The 12,779-nt window shown below is 34.4% G+C and overlaps 1 protein-coding gene across 22 annotated transcripts in view; it reads right to left on the reverse strand.

The window, feature by feature from the left end:
• cacna1aa (calcium channel, voltage-dependent, P/Q type, alpha 1A subunit, a) overlaps nucleotides 1-12,779 on the reverse strand; it is a 101,723-nt gene that overhangs the window by 19,141 nt on the left and 69,803 nt on the right. For 17 of the 22 annotated variants that reach the window (XM_058048754.1, XM_058048755.1, XM_058048747.1 and 14 more), the window contains 6 exons: nucleotides 9,302-9,418; nucleotides 9,082-9,147; nucleotides 7,302-7,399; nucleotides 7,058-7,208; nucleotides 6,223-6,350; nucleotides 2,180-2,276 (listed from right to left, as the gene is read on the reverse strand). In XM_058048754.1, the coding sequence (XP_057904737.1) occupies nucleotides 2,180-2,276; nucleotides 6,223-6,350; nucleotides 7,058-7,208; nucleotides 7,302-7,399; nucleotides 9,082-9,147; nucleotides 9,302-9,418 (657 nt within the window). The remainder of the gene's footprint in view (nucleotides 1-2,179; nucleotides 2,277-6,222; nucleotides 6,351-7,057; nucleotides 7,209-7,301; nucleotides 7,400-9,081; nucleotides 9,148-9,301; nucleotides 9,419-12,779) is intronic. The other 5 variants (XM_058048757.1, XM_058048753.1, XM_058048741.1 and 2 more) reach the window with 1 other exon arrangement.

A 12,779-nucleotide genomic window follows, 5' to 3' on the forward strand; every position in this document is an offset into this window, starting at 1 on the left:
TAATGCTAATAATCATGAAATCATATACAGTATATTATATGTGTATGTACCATCAATTTAGCAGGATTTCATACAAAAACTACTCAAACATTGATTTACTTGGACAAACTTACTAGCCCTCAATGCTAAACAATAAGTATTTATGCAACATATACTGTAGCATTATAACCCGTTTAATAGTAATCCCTCCTTTATCACTGTTAATTGGCTCCAGACCCGACCGTGATAAGTGAATTTCCGCGAGGTAGGATTCCGTATTTATAAATACATAAAAAAAAACTGTCAATTACCTTCTCAATACGTTTAAGAATCGAGCCCTGTAATAGACCTGAAATACTACTTTACACTTGGGGGGGTGGGGGGGGCAGACAGGAAGTTTTAGTTTGCATCCCGCATTATGGATCATTGTACCTGTTATGAGATCATTTAAAACTTGCAATAAAATCCTGTTGTTCCAGCAGCGATCAAGTCTGGTGCTTGTGTGTCTTTTTTTTTTTTTTTTTTTTTTAACAGAGTGCTGAGGGATACTGCTTTATTTCTGCTGACCTGGGTGAAAACAGACTACTGGGATCGACCCGGATCCAGCCCATGCCAACATGCTGTGTGAAAATCAACTTTGTGAAGTACTCTACAAAGTATTTTTTTACTGCTTTTATCGCTGAATGAAAATACACCTACTGAATGCATTAAAAGGGCTCACATTATGCAATATTATGCGATAATAATTGCATAATTATGCAATAATACTGGGATCGACCCGGATCCAGCCCATGCCAGCTGTGTGTAAATCAACTTTGTGAAGTACTCTACCAAGTATTTTATACTACTTTTATCGCTGAATGAAAATACACCTATTGAATGCATTAAAAGGGCTCACATTATGCAATATTATGCAAGAATAATTGCATAATTATGCAATAATACTGGCATCGACCCGGATCCAGCCCATGCCAGCTGTGTGAAAATCAACTTTGTGAAGTACCCTACCAAGTATTTATTTCTACTTTTATCACTGAATGAAAATACACCTATTGAATGCATTAAAAGGGCCCACATTATTCAATATTATGCAACAATAATTGCAAAGTGATGCATTTTTATAATTATGCAATAATACCGGGATCGACCCGGATCCAGCCCATGCCAACATGCTGTGTGTAAATCAACTTTGTGAAGTACTCTACCAAGTATTTTTTTTACTACTTTTATCGCTGAATGAAAATACACCTATTGAATGCATTAAAAGGGCTCACATTATGCAATATTATGCAATAATAATTGCATAATTATGCATTTTTTAAATTATGCAATAATAATAGTCATTTTGCACTTGTATTCCTCATTATTATTTATTCTGAAGTATTTAAATTATTTGTACAAATTACTGTTTACGCTGTATATTGTTGTTCATATCTGATTCTCCACATTATTATTATTATGCGGGAGCCAGGCAACGACATTTCGTTGGCAATTTCACTGCTATATTGTGATATTGTGCAATGATCTATCTATCTATCTATCTATCTATCTATCTATCTATCTATCTATCTATCTATCTATCTATCTATCTATCTATCTATCTATCTATCTATCTATCTATCTATCTATCTATCTATCTATCAATCTATTTATCTATCTATCTATCTATCTATCATTTTGTATGATTTGCTACTACGTTGACTGTTTAAAAACACATTAGTTTTGCACATAAGAGCGGACGACAGCTTGGCAGCTCACACTAGAAGGAGGAGGGAGGGGGGAGGGAAAGGGAGGGGTGTCAATGCAGTTTCTGTCGTTCCCCAAAACCCCCCCCAAAAAAAAACAAGAACAATGCAACACTACAGTGGGTCACCGTAGCTTGCTACATTATAGCCACGACAAGCAAAAATAAAAATAAAAATAAAATCATCGTCATATATAACAAAATGTGATAAAAACATCTTTGAATTTTTACACTTCATGGGTGTCTGCATTGTCCCGCACATTCTCTCGGCATTGCAGAATGCAAGTTGATAATGGTGGGGGGGGTGGGGGGGGTGGGGGGGCGAGAAGGGGTCAAAAAAAAATGGAAAAGGAAAACCCCAACAACTAAAACAATAATAAAGCAGCATTCACTGCATTCCTGGATGCTGCGGCTAGCAAGTGTGCTTGAGAATTGTTGTTTGAATGGAAGTCAAACCTTGCAGGCCACCCTATGGGGGCATTTCTTTCCTAAGCCGAGAGGCGGGTCGATAACTCGCAATAAACTGTACATGTCCTTATAATGAATGCGCCCGCTGCAAGAAGAATACAAGGGGAGTTAGGAGACACACACACACACACACAGGAATAAAAACACACACACATAGACGTTCATAACAAAGAGAAAACATTGAGAGGAAGAGCACAAAAGTATCACACAGTATCTGAACATCTTTGGTAGTATTGCAAAAAATAAATAAATACCCGGACACAACACAAGTACTGTACTGTATACTGCATGCCACATACTCTCGGACGTGGTCCTGAGCACAGCGAGGGTATCTAACTAGCCACCAGCTGCAAAACGGACACTTCATGAAGCAATTGCCGTGTGTGGTAACTGCTTAATAGCCGCTTGTGGTGCGCTTAGCGCCTCCCTCTTAAATATGCGCTCGACATTCCGCTATTGCCTTCCATCTTCTTCCTGTGCGTGGCGGTTTGGGGGCGGCATATTAGTGGTTCGATTATGGCCGGTGTGGTTATGAACAGTATTTACAAATCCATGATTATTCTTCAAACAGCTAATATAATGCATAAGGCTAAAAATAACCAATTACCTAAAAATGTCATCTAATACTTCTCTACAAGAGAGGAGAAATATGATCTCAGGGAAGAAGTACATTTGAAACACTTATATGCTAGGACTACGTTAAAAAGCCATAGCATTTCAGTATGTGGAATCAAACTATGGAATGGATTGAGTAAGGAAATCAAACAATGCACAACGATGAGCCAATTCAAGAAACAATACAAGCAGTTGATGTTTGCTAAATACAAGGATGAAGAGTCTTGAACCAGTCATGATGTGCTATATATATATCACTATATTGACACTTACTATGGTACCCATTATGTCATTGGATGGTCATATCACCTCGTACTTTGGTATGTGACAAAAAATTAAAATAATGGTAATGGTTTAATTTCATTTGAACACGCATCAGATTACAATTGAATGCATCCCATAATCAGTTCACAGTTCCACATGTCCAAAAGGAGTAGGAAGAAGCAAAGCTTATTAAATCCTACCCCTCCATCTGGTACTTTTGCAATCAGTAACTGTTACATTTGTTCACTTCCTGCTTTCCTAATATAATTTAAATTTATTTAAATTTTTATTTATTTTACTTAATTGTATTATTTTTATTTTTTTAAAAATTATAATTTTTAAAATTTATTAAATGATTATTATATTATATATAATATATATTATATATTATTTATCCTGGAAAGCAGGAAGTGAACAAATGTAACAGACATATGATATGACCATAGTGAGTGACCATAATTATATGACCATAGTAAGTGTCAATATAGTGATATATATAGCACATCATGACTGGTTCAAGACTCTTCATCCTTGTATTTAGCAAACAAAAAATAATAAAAAAATTATAATAATTATAAATAATAATTTTTTAAATAATAAAAATATTGAAATATATGTAACTTCTTCTCATATGTACAGGTATTACTTTACAAAATTTCAAAATATACCTTGCACCCTCCATTTATAAATAATTATAATATAATAATCATTTAATAATTAACAAAAATAATATTTTTTTAAATAAAAAAATAATAGAAATTAATACAATTAAATAAAAAATAAAATTAAATAAAATTAAATATAATTAAAATAAAATTAAAATAAATTAAAATAAATTAAAATAAATTAAAATTATATTAGGAAAGCAGGAAGTGAACAAATGTAACAGTTACTGATTGTAAAAGTACCAGATGGAGGGGTAGGATTTAATAAGCTTTGCTTCTTCCTACTCCTTTTGGACATGTGGAACTGTGAACTGATTATGGGATGCATTCAATTGTAATCTGATGCATGTTCAAATGAAATTAAACCATTACCATTACCATTTATTTGGTGCTAACTGCTAATTTTTCCACTGCTACTACCTCACTGACTCTTTAAATGGAAACGCCCCAGCCTTATGGGCTTTTCCTTTCAACGTGCAGTCTGCAGGACCACATCAGCAACAAGCACACACATATTGGAATACATACGCCATGAAACTTAGCATGTCTACAGTAGACGGGGTCATCATACTGTAGCGTAAGACAAAGGAGGCTTTGTAAAGAAGTTTTTGGCTGTATTCAGATGCCAGATGTAGGATGTGGGATTGGGGCTTTTTAAGGATAAGTTGTACATAAAGGAGAGGAAGAGGATAAAGAGGAAGAGGAGGAGGAGTAGAAGGAAGCGGGTGCACTGTAGGAGTGAGATAACCAGATGTCCTTTAGGGTTATTCTCACCTCCGTCACAATCCCTTTGACAGAAAACTAGAAAAAGTCCTCAGGAAGCAATCACTAGCCAACAATAACTTGTTAATAGTACTTCCTGGTCTCTGCGCTGTGGGATATTATTAGTATGATACATTTCAAAAGAGAAATGGTTGAGAAGTTTGCATTTTCCACTGCTTCAACCCTGTGTGAGCAAGAATGTTAAAAAGGGGTAGAAGAAACAAGAAAGCTGTTGTCGGAGGATAGCATCTTTAGCTGTGGAGATACGACATGTTTAAGGATACGATTAGAAGGGGCGTGCACAGGGGTGTCCAAAGTGCGGCTGTTTTTTTAATTCTAAAAAAATGAGCAGTAATCTTACAAGAATAAAGTCACAATTTGACAAAAATAACATTGTAATAGATAAAGAAAAATAATATTTTAGCAATATAAAGTTGAAATACAATATTAAAGAAAACTGATTTAAAAATGAATTAAGTTGTTTAATTTTTTTTTAATTACGTTGTGGAAAAAAGTTATAGTGGTACAAGAATAAATTCAAAATATCATAGGAAAAATGTCATACTCACGAGAAGGAAGTTGAAATAATTGGTAATAGCAGAAACAAGTGTAATTTTGTGAGAATAAAGTTAAAACATAAAAAAATGAAAGTGTTACACAAAAGAGAAAAAAAGTCACAATTTGACAAGAAAAAAACTTATAATATTAAGAGGAAAAATAATGTAATTTTAGTAGTATAGAGTCAAACTTTTCAAAGGAAAAATGAAATAACAAAACAAAATAAAAATTGCAATTTTGGGCAAATTTGGTTGGGTTAAAAATAGCTAGAATATACTACGTATATAATAAAAATGATTAAAAAAATATTTTAAACAAAAGTTGAAATATGAGGGTAATTTAAGAATTTTTTTTAAATATATATAACTTCTTCTCATATATATAACTTTAATATAAACAACTTTAATATAAAGAAAACTGACTTAAAAATGAATGAAGTTGTAGTTTTTTTAAACAATTACGTTGTGTAAAAAGTTTTCATGGTTCAAGAATAAATTCAAAATATAGGAAAAATGTTGAAATAGTTGGAAATAGCAAAAACGGTGCGAAATTTTGAAGAAGAAAGAATAAACTTGTAACATTAAGCGGAAAAATAATGTAATTTTAGTAGCATAGAGTCGAACTTTTCAAAGGAAAAATGAAATAATTTTGTGAAATTTTGTTAAATCATTTAGAAAATAAGTGTTACACAAAAGAGAAAAAAATCACAATTTGACAAGAATAAACTTGTAACATTAAGAGGGAAAAATAATGTAATTTTAGTAGCATAGAGTCGAACTTTTCAAAGGGAAAATGAAATAAAACAAAACAAAAATTGCAATTTTGAGCAAATTGGTTGGGTTAAAAAAAAAAGCTATAATATATATAAAAATAAAAGTGAAAGTGTAGGATGCTTAAATTTAAATTTAAGAAAAAAAATATAGAAATATATGTAACTTATTCTCGTATGTACAGGTTTTACTTTACAAAATATCAAAATATACCTTGCACCCTCCATTTGTTAGAATATGGACACCCCTGGTTTAGGACCGAAACACCAAACTTGGGATTAATGCAAATAATTATTAGTTGCAGCCCTACTGGAATGTGATACGTTTATGACGGCAACTCGGAGAGTGCATCGTGCTTTTTTTACGAGTGTGTATGTGCATGCAATTTCCTACTCACCAGGCAGCAGGATCATATTCTGCCCATATCCTCACATACTCATCCAGGTGATGAGGTCCAAGGATGGAAGAATCCCTTGTCAGATACTCAAAGTTGTCCATGATGACGGCCACGAACAGATTCAGCATCTGGACAAGCGGACGATAAGACGCTCATTACAGAAGTTCACCATTAACCTTTGCTCTTGTGTTAGCTTTCTGGTATCATCTCTTATGTTAATGGATCAGTTACAATAAAACACTAAAAATAAGAAGTTACCATCAAATTTGCTTCTCATGTCTTGGTTATCTTCTTAGGCTTCCTCATCCGTGAAAATGTTGGTTTTAATACTTTTGGTGTGGGCATGTAGGCCTTTTTTGTCACTATACTCCTCAATGTTAATTTCCAAAAATGGTAAACTGAACCTCAAAAAAATCATATTAATAAATTGAAGGTTCTTTTGTTACCTTACTAGTACTGAGAGCTAGTTTTAGTTTTATTTATTTTCTCATTTTAGTATTAAATCACTAAAGAAACATCTATGGCAGGGGTCTCAAACACGCGGCCCGCGGGCCAAATGTGGCCCGCATGACACTAGTTTGAGGCCCCCCGCGCAAGTTTGATATGGATGCTGTACGGTATCATGTACCCAGAAAAAAATATTACGTTTGATTAATGTTCATGTTAAAGGTTAAATAACTGTTATTTAACCACGGATCCTCCCTATCCGTGTGGAAGTGGTAAGTTTTTGGCTTTTTTTTTAAGTTTAAAGGAAATAACTTGGAGGCTACTGTTTAGAAAATGTAAAACGGGTCGGAGGGTTAAATGCGACAAATGATTTACTCGGTGAACTTACCAGGAACGAACAGAAGAAGATGAAGGAGACAAAGTAGAGGTAAGCCACCTGGCTGCCACACTCCGGTTCGGTATTCCCGGACAGCTCGTCGCAAGGTTTACCCCCGAGACAGGACAACATGATGTCATGCCACGCTTCCCCGGTTGCGCTCCTGCAAAAAAAAAAAAAAAAAACACACAACCGTGACGTCGTAACACATTCTGGTCCCAAAGGAACACAACAACGTTTGTGTCAATAATGGCACCTGAAGAGCAGCATGAGAGCTTGAATGAAGGTCCTGAAGTTGTTATGCTGGTTGATGGCACTTTCTCCGTCTTCTTCAATAGCAATATTCCCAAAAAGCTGCAAACATGATCACATTGTGAATACTAAACACAAAAAAATTATGTTTTTTATTTTTCTCATGAGCGTTTCCTAGCCGCCACTTTAGGCATCCTCTTATTATACTAGTTGTCAACAATTTAAAGTTAGTCTCAGAGGTACTACAATACTATATTGGAATATTGCACAAAATACTGAATGTTTAACGTGCTTTTAGTAAGCCCTACAGGGAACATGTTGTTTTGTGTATCTGTAGCTTTAATGCTAATGAGCTGTGTGGCTCTAAAAAACACACTTTATCCACTTTTTACATATACAGTGGAACCTCAGTTAGAGTCATTAATCCATTTCTGAAGGTCTGACTCAAACCAAAACTAAATCAAACTGTCCCGGTAAGAATTAATTGTAATTAATCAGTTCAGACATCCAAAAATGACAACAAAACACTTTTTTACATGCATAAAACCATTCAAAATGCAAAAGTTTAATGAGCTTAATGAGCTGTGTGGCTCTAAAAAACACACTTTATCCACTTTTTACATATACAGTGGAACCTCAGTTAGTGTCATTAATCCATTTCTGAAGGTCTGACTCAAACCAAAACTAAATCAAACTGTCCCGGTAAGAATTAATTGCAATTAATCAGTTCCGACATCCAAAAATGACAACAAAAACACTTTTTTTTACATGCATAAAACCATTCAAAATGCAAAAGTTTAATGAGCTGTGCGGCTCTAAGAAACACTCTTGTGCACTTTATCCACTTTCTACATATACAGTGAAACCTCAGTTAGTGTCATTAATCCATTTCTGAAGGTCCGACTCAAACCAAAACCAAATCAAACTGTCCTGGTAAGAATTAATTACAATTAATCAATTCCGACATCCAAAAATGACAACAAAACACTTTTTTTACATGTGTAAAACCATTCAAAATGCAAAAATTTAATGAGCTTAATGAGTTTAATGAGCTGTGCGGCTCTAACACAGTTTGAACAGTTTGTATCACACAGTGTATTAATAGCACAAGAAGACAGGGGCGATGTTGAAAGCTAACCGGGACACATACATGAACCCAGGTAAAATTTTTACTTTACTTTACCTTACTTTTACCCTAACTTTTACCTTAACTTTTACTTTACTTTATGAAAAGCGCTATACAAATAAAATGTATTGTTATTATTATTATTATTACTTTACTTTTACTTTATGAAAAGCGCTGTACAAATAAAATGTATTATTATTATTACTTTACCTTTGCCTTGCCTTTACTTTACTTTTATTTTACTTTTACTTTACTTTTACTTTACTTTTACATTACTTTTACATTACTTTTACATTACTTTTACATTACTTTTACTTTACTTTACGCTTCTTTGGCGTCAATAGGCTCTCGCTATAGTTGGGAGGGCAAGGTGAGTTGTGGGGAAAATGCGTGAAAATGGAGGAGCATATGAAAGTTTTAATGCGAGATTATTTTTCTGTAAGGTGTGAGTATTTTGAAAAGCGTATTATTAAAAATGTATTATTATTATTTAAAAAAAGATCAATTAATTAACATGACTCGCTCAATATAATTCAATATATCTCAACAGCACTAGTTATAACATCATTAATAAATCACTTTTGTATATTTGAGTACCCTTAAATCATGTTCTATGCAAGTCGCCTATTGTATGCTGAATGTTGAGGCTTCCACCCACCTGCATCCCGATGATGGCGTAGATGAAGAAGAGCATGGCAATGAGGAGGCATACATAAGGCAGAGCCTGAGGACAGACACGGTAATTATTGCAGCATCTACGTATGTACATACATTTTGCATATCTTTACATATCATGATTTCCCTGCGAGTCCACACAAATAAATGCAAACATGTATCTGTGCTAGTCTCTGTACTACGCTGTACGATTGAGGACGCACCTTGAAGGACTGAACAAAGGTCCAAAGCAAGATTCGAATGGTTTCTCCTTGCCTCAGCAGCTTGATGAGACGAGCTGCCCTGAACAGCCTCAGGAAACTTAGGTTGATGAAGTTATTCTAAAAAGGTAGGGTAACATGAATTCAATTAGAATTGTACATTGCAGAAGGAAGTCAAGTGAAAAAAGAAGAGATACAGCGGTGTGAAAAAGTTTGGGCACCCCTGATCATTTGCAAGATTTTATAAATCCTTTATAAATCACTGGTTGTTTGGATCGGTAATTTCAGTTACATATATCATATAGAAGACCTACACAGGGATAGATGGCAAAAGAAATGAAGGATTTATGTGCGGTAATTATTTAAACAATAGTAGGCACCCTTGTTAAATTTGGGCACCCTTGTTTTATCGATTTGAATAACTTTAAAACAAATTATTGGAACACAAATAAATAAATACACACAAGTGTACACGATATACGATATATACAGAATGTGTGCAATAATTATTTTGTATTTTGTAAATATTTAGTAGATCCTCCTGGTTTGTGGCTTATGCTGGTGACTAACTACAGTCTGCGACATCTTCACACAGCTTGAGAAAAATTATCATTAATTTTTCGCACACAGCCGTCAACTTGGAAAACATGCAGAAATGGATAGTATCAAAAAATCCAATTCTGGTAGGTTATTGTTTGGAAAAAAGGCATTTATTTCATTAAAAGTAAAAAAAAAGACAAAAAACATACATAAGTCGCTCTGGAGTATAAGTCACACAAGGCCAAAAATGCATCATTAGGTAGAAAAAAAACATATATAAGTCGCACAAGGCCAAAAAAGCATAATTAGGTAGAAACAAAACATACATAAGTCGCTACGGAGTATAAGTTGCACAAGGCCAAAAATGCATAATTAGGTAGGAAAAAAACATACACAAGTCGCTCTGGAGTATAAGTCGCACAAGGCCAAAAATGCATAATTAGGTAGAAAAAAACATACATAAGTCGCTCTGGAGTATAAGTCGCACAAGGCCAAAAAAGCATAATTAGGTAGAAAAAAAACATACATAAGTCGCGATGGAGTATAAGTCGCACAAGGCCAAAAATGCATAATTAGGCAGAAAAAAACATACATAAGTTGCTACGGAGTATAAGTCGCACAAGGCCAAAAATGCATAATTAGGTAGAAAAAAACATACATAAGTTGCTACGGAGTATAAGTCGCACAAGGCCAAAAATGCATAATTAGGTAGAAAAAAACATACATAAGTCGTACTGGAATATAAGTCGCATTTTTTGCGAGTAATTTATTTTCCAAACTACTTGACCAAAACAGACATTACGTCCTCTTGGAAGGCAAGTTCTAACAATAATAAAAGAATAGAGAACATGCTAATAGGTGTAAGATATGCTAACACAATGGTTATTCAGCTACACAAAAAATAAACATGAACACAAAAGGTGTCCAGTGTTTATGTAACAAACAGTTTTTTTATTTATCAGTCGCTCTGGAGTATAAGTCACAGGAACAGCCAACCTATGAAAATAAGCGTGATTTATAGTCCGGAAAATACGGTATAGATCTCACTGTGTAACATGTTTCGGTGCACTTTCTTCTTTAGATTCAGTGTATGCGTCTTATATTCAAGTGCACAGAAATTACAGTAAATATTCCAGCGTGAAATTTACCACTTTTTACCAAGTGAAACCAATCATGAGAAAGGGTATTTAAGGTAACCGATTGAAAGTTTTTCAGAGTAGCACCATGTTACCCTCAAAAGATTGTTCAACATCATGGTTTAGGGGTAGGATCGCTGGGTCAGAGTTCCACTCTGAGGAGCATAGTGAGGAAATCCTAAGGCCTAAGTGAGAATAGTCAAACTCAAGCCACAAACCAGGAGGATCTAGTAAATATTTACAAAATACGAAATAATTATTGCACACATTTTGTATATCGTGTAAACTTAATTTATCACTGTTTGTCTGCTGTATGATAGATTTAACTGAAATGGCTGAACCCAACAACCACTGATTTACAAAAAGAAAATATTGGAAATGATCAGGGTTGCCCAAACGTTTTCATACCACTGTATATAAGGGAATAAAATAAAATAAAAAATTAAAATAAAATATCCAAACTCAACACAGGTCCAAAGCAAAGCAAACCAAACGCAGCAAGGCTCCGACAAGCTTTTCATGAACCAAAAAAAACAAACAAAAAACAACACAAAACGGGGCAAAATGCATTCACGCAAATTGACATCTTTTCATCCAAATTGGGATTCATAGTCGGTGTGGTCGGAGTGGTGAGTAGTTCAAAGTGCAGGGACGCAGAACGTTTGGCTTGGAAAAGACAACCAAATGCACTAATTTCCCTCAAGGCAACAAAATGCAACCTTTTCATCATTTCATGACGCAAGTCCACGGCATGCAGATGTGCGTTTAACACAAGGCGGCTAAAATCCAGACACCAAAATGAGTGAGAGGTTTGGTGGAAGCACAGGTGACGATCATTTTAGTTTGATTGAACAAAAACAGTCAATATCCTTCAATCTGTCCTTCAATCAGTCCTTCATTTGTTTTTTTCATTTCAAACCAAATATAAAGAATACAAATAACAGACATGTAAAGTGATTTTTTTTTTGCGATTTATTTTGAGACGTTAATCAAGAGGTTTATAGTGGGCGGAGCCACCCTACATACATGGCTTATGGTGGTGACTAACTACCGTCATTTCCTGCTTTGAGCCCTGCAGCTAATTTATGGTCACGCTCGAATCCAGCGACATCTTCACACAGCTTTAGAAAATTTATTAATATACTATACTATAGGGTTAATTAATTAATTAATTAATTAATTTTTCGCACACAGCCATCAACTTGGAAAACATGCAGAAATGGATAGTGTCAAAAAATCTAATTCTGGTAGGTTATTGTTTGGAAAAAGGCATTTATTTCATTAAAAGTAAAAAACAAAAACAAAACATACATAAGTCGCTATGGAGTATAAGTCGCACAAGGCCAAAAATGCATAATTAGGTAGAAAAAAAACATACATAAGTCGCTACGGAGTATAAGTCGCACAAGGCCAAAAATGCATAATTAGGTAGAAAAAAAACATACATAAGTCGATACGGAGTATAAGTCGCACAAGGCCAAAAATGCATAAATAGGTAGAAAAAAACATACATAAGTCGCTATGGAGTATAAGTCGCACAAGGCCAAAAATGCATAATTAGGTCGAAAAAAAAACATACATAAGTTGCTACGGAGTATAAGTCGCACAAGGCCAAAAATGCATAATTAGGTCGAAAAAAAACATACATAAGTCGCTACGGAGTATAAGTCGCACAAGGCCAGAAATGCATAAGAAAAAAACATACATAAGTCGCACTGGAGTATAAGTCGCATTTTTTGTGGGTAGTTTATTTTCTAACTACTTGACCAAAACCGACATTACGTCCTCTTGGAAGGCAAGTTCAT

This window comes from Doryrhamphus excisus, chromosome 15 (assembly GCF_030265055.1).
Source record: "Doryrhamphus excisus isolate RoL2022-K1 chromosome 15, RoL_Dexc_1.0, whole genome shotgun sequence".
Lineage (NCBI taxonomy): Eukaryota > Metazoa > Chordata > Actinopteri > Syngnathiformes > Syngnathidae > Doryrhamphus > Doryrhamphus excisus.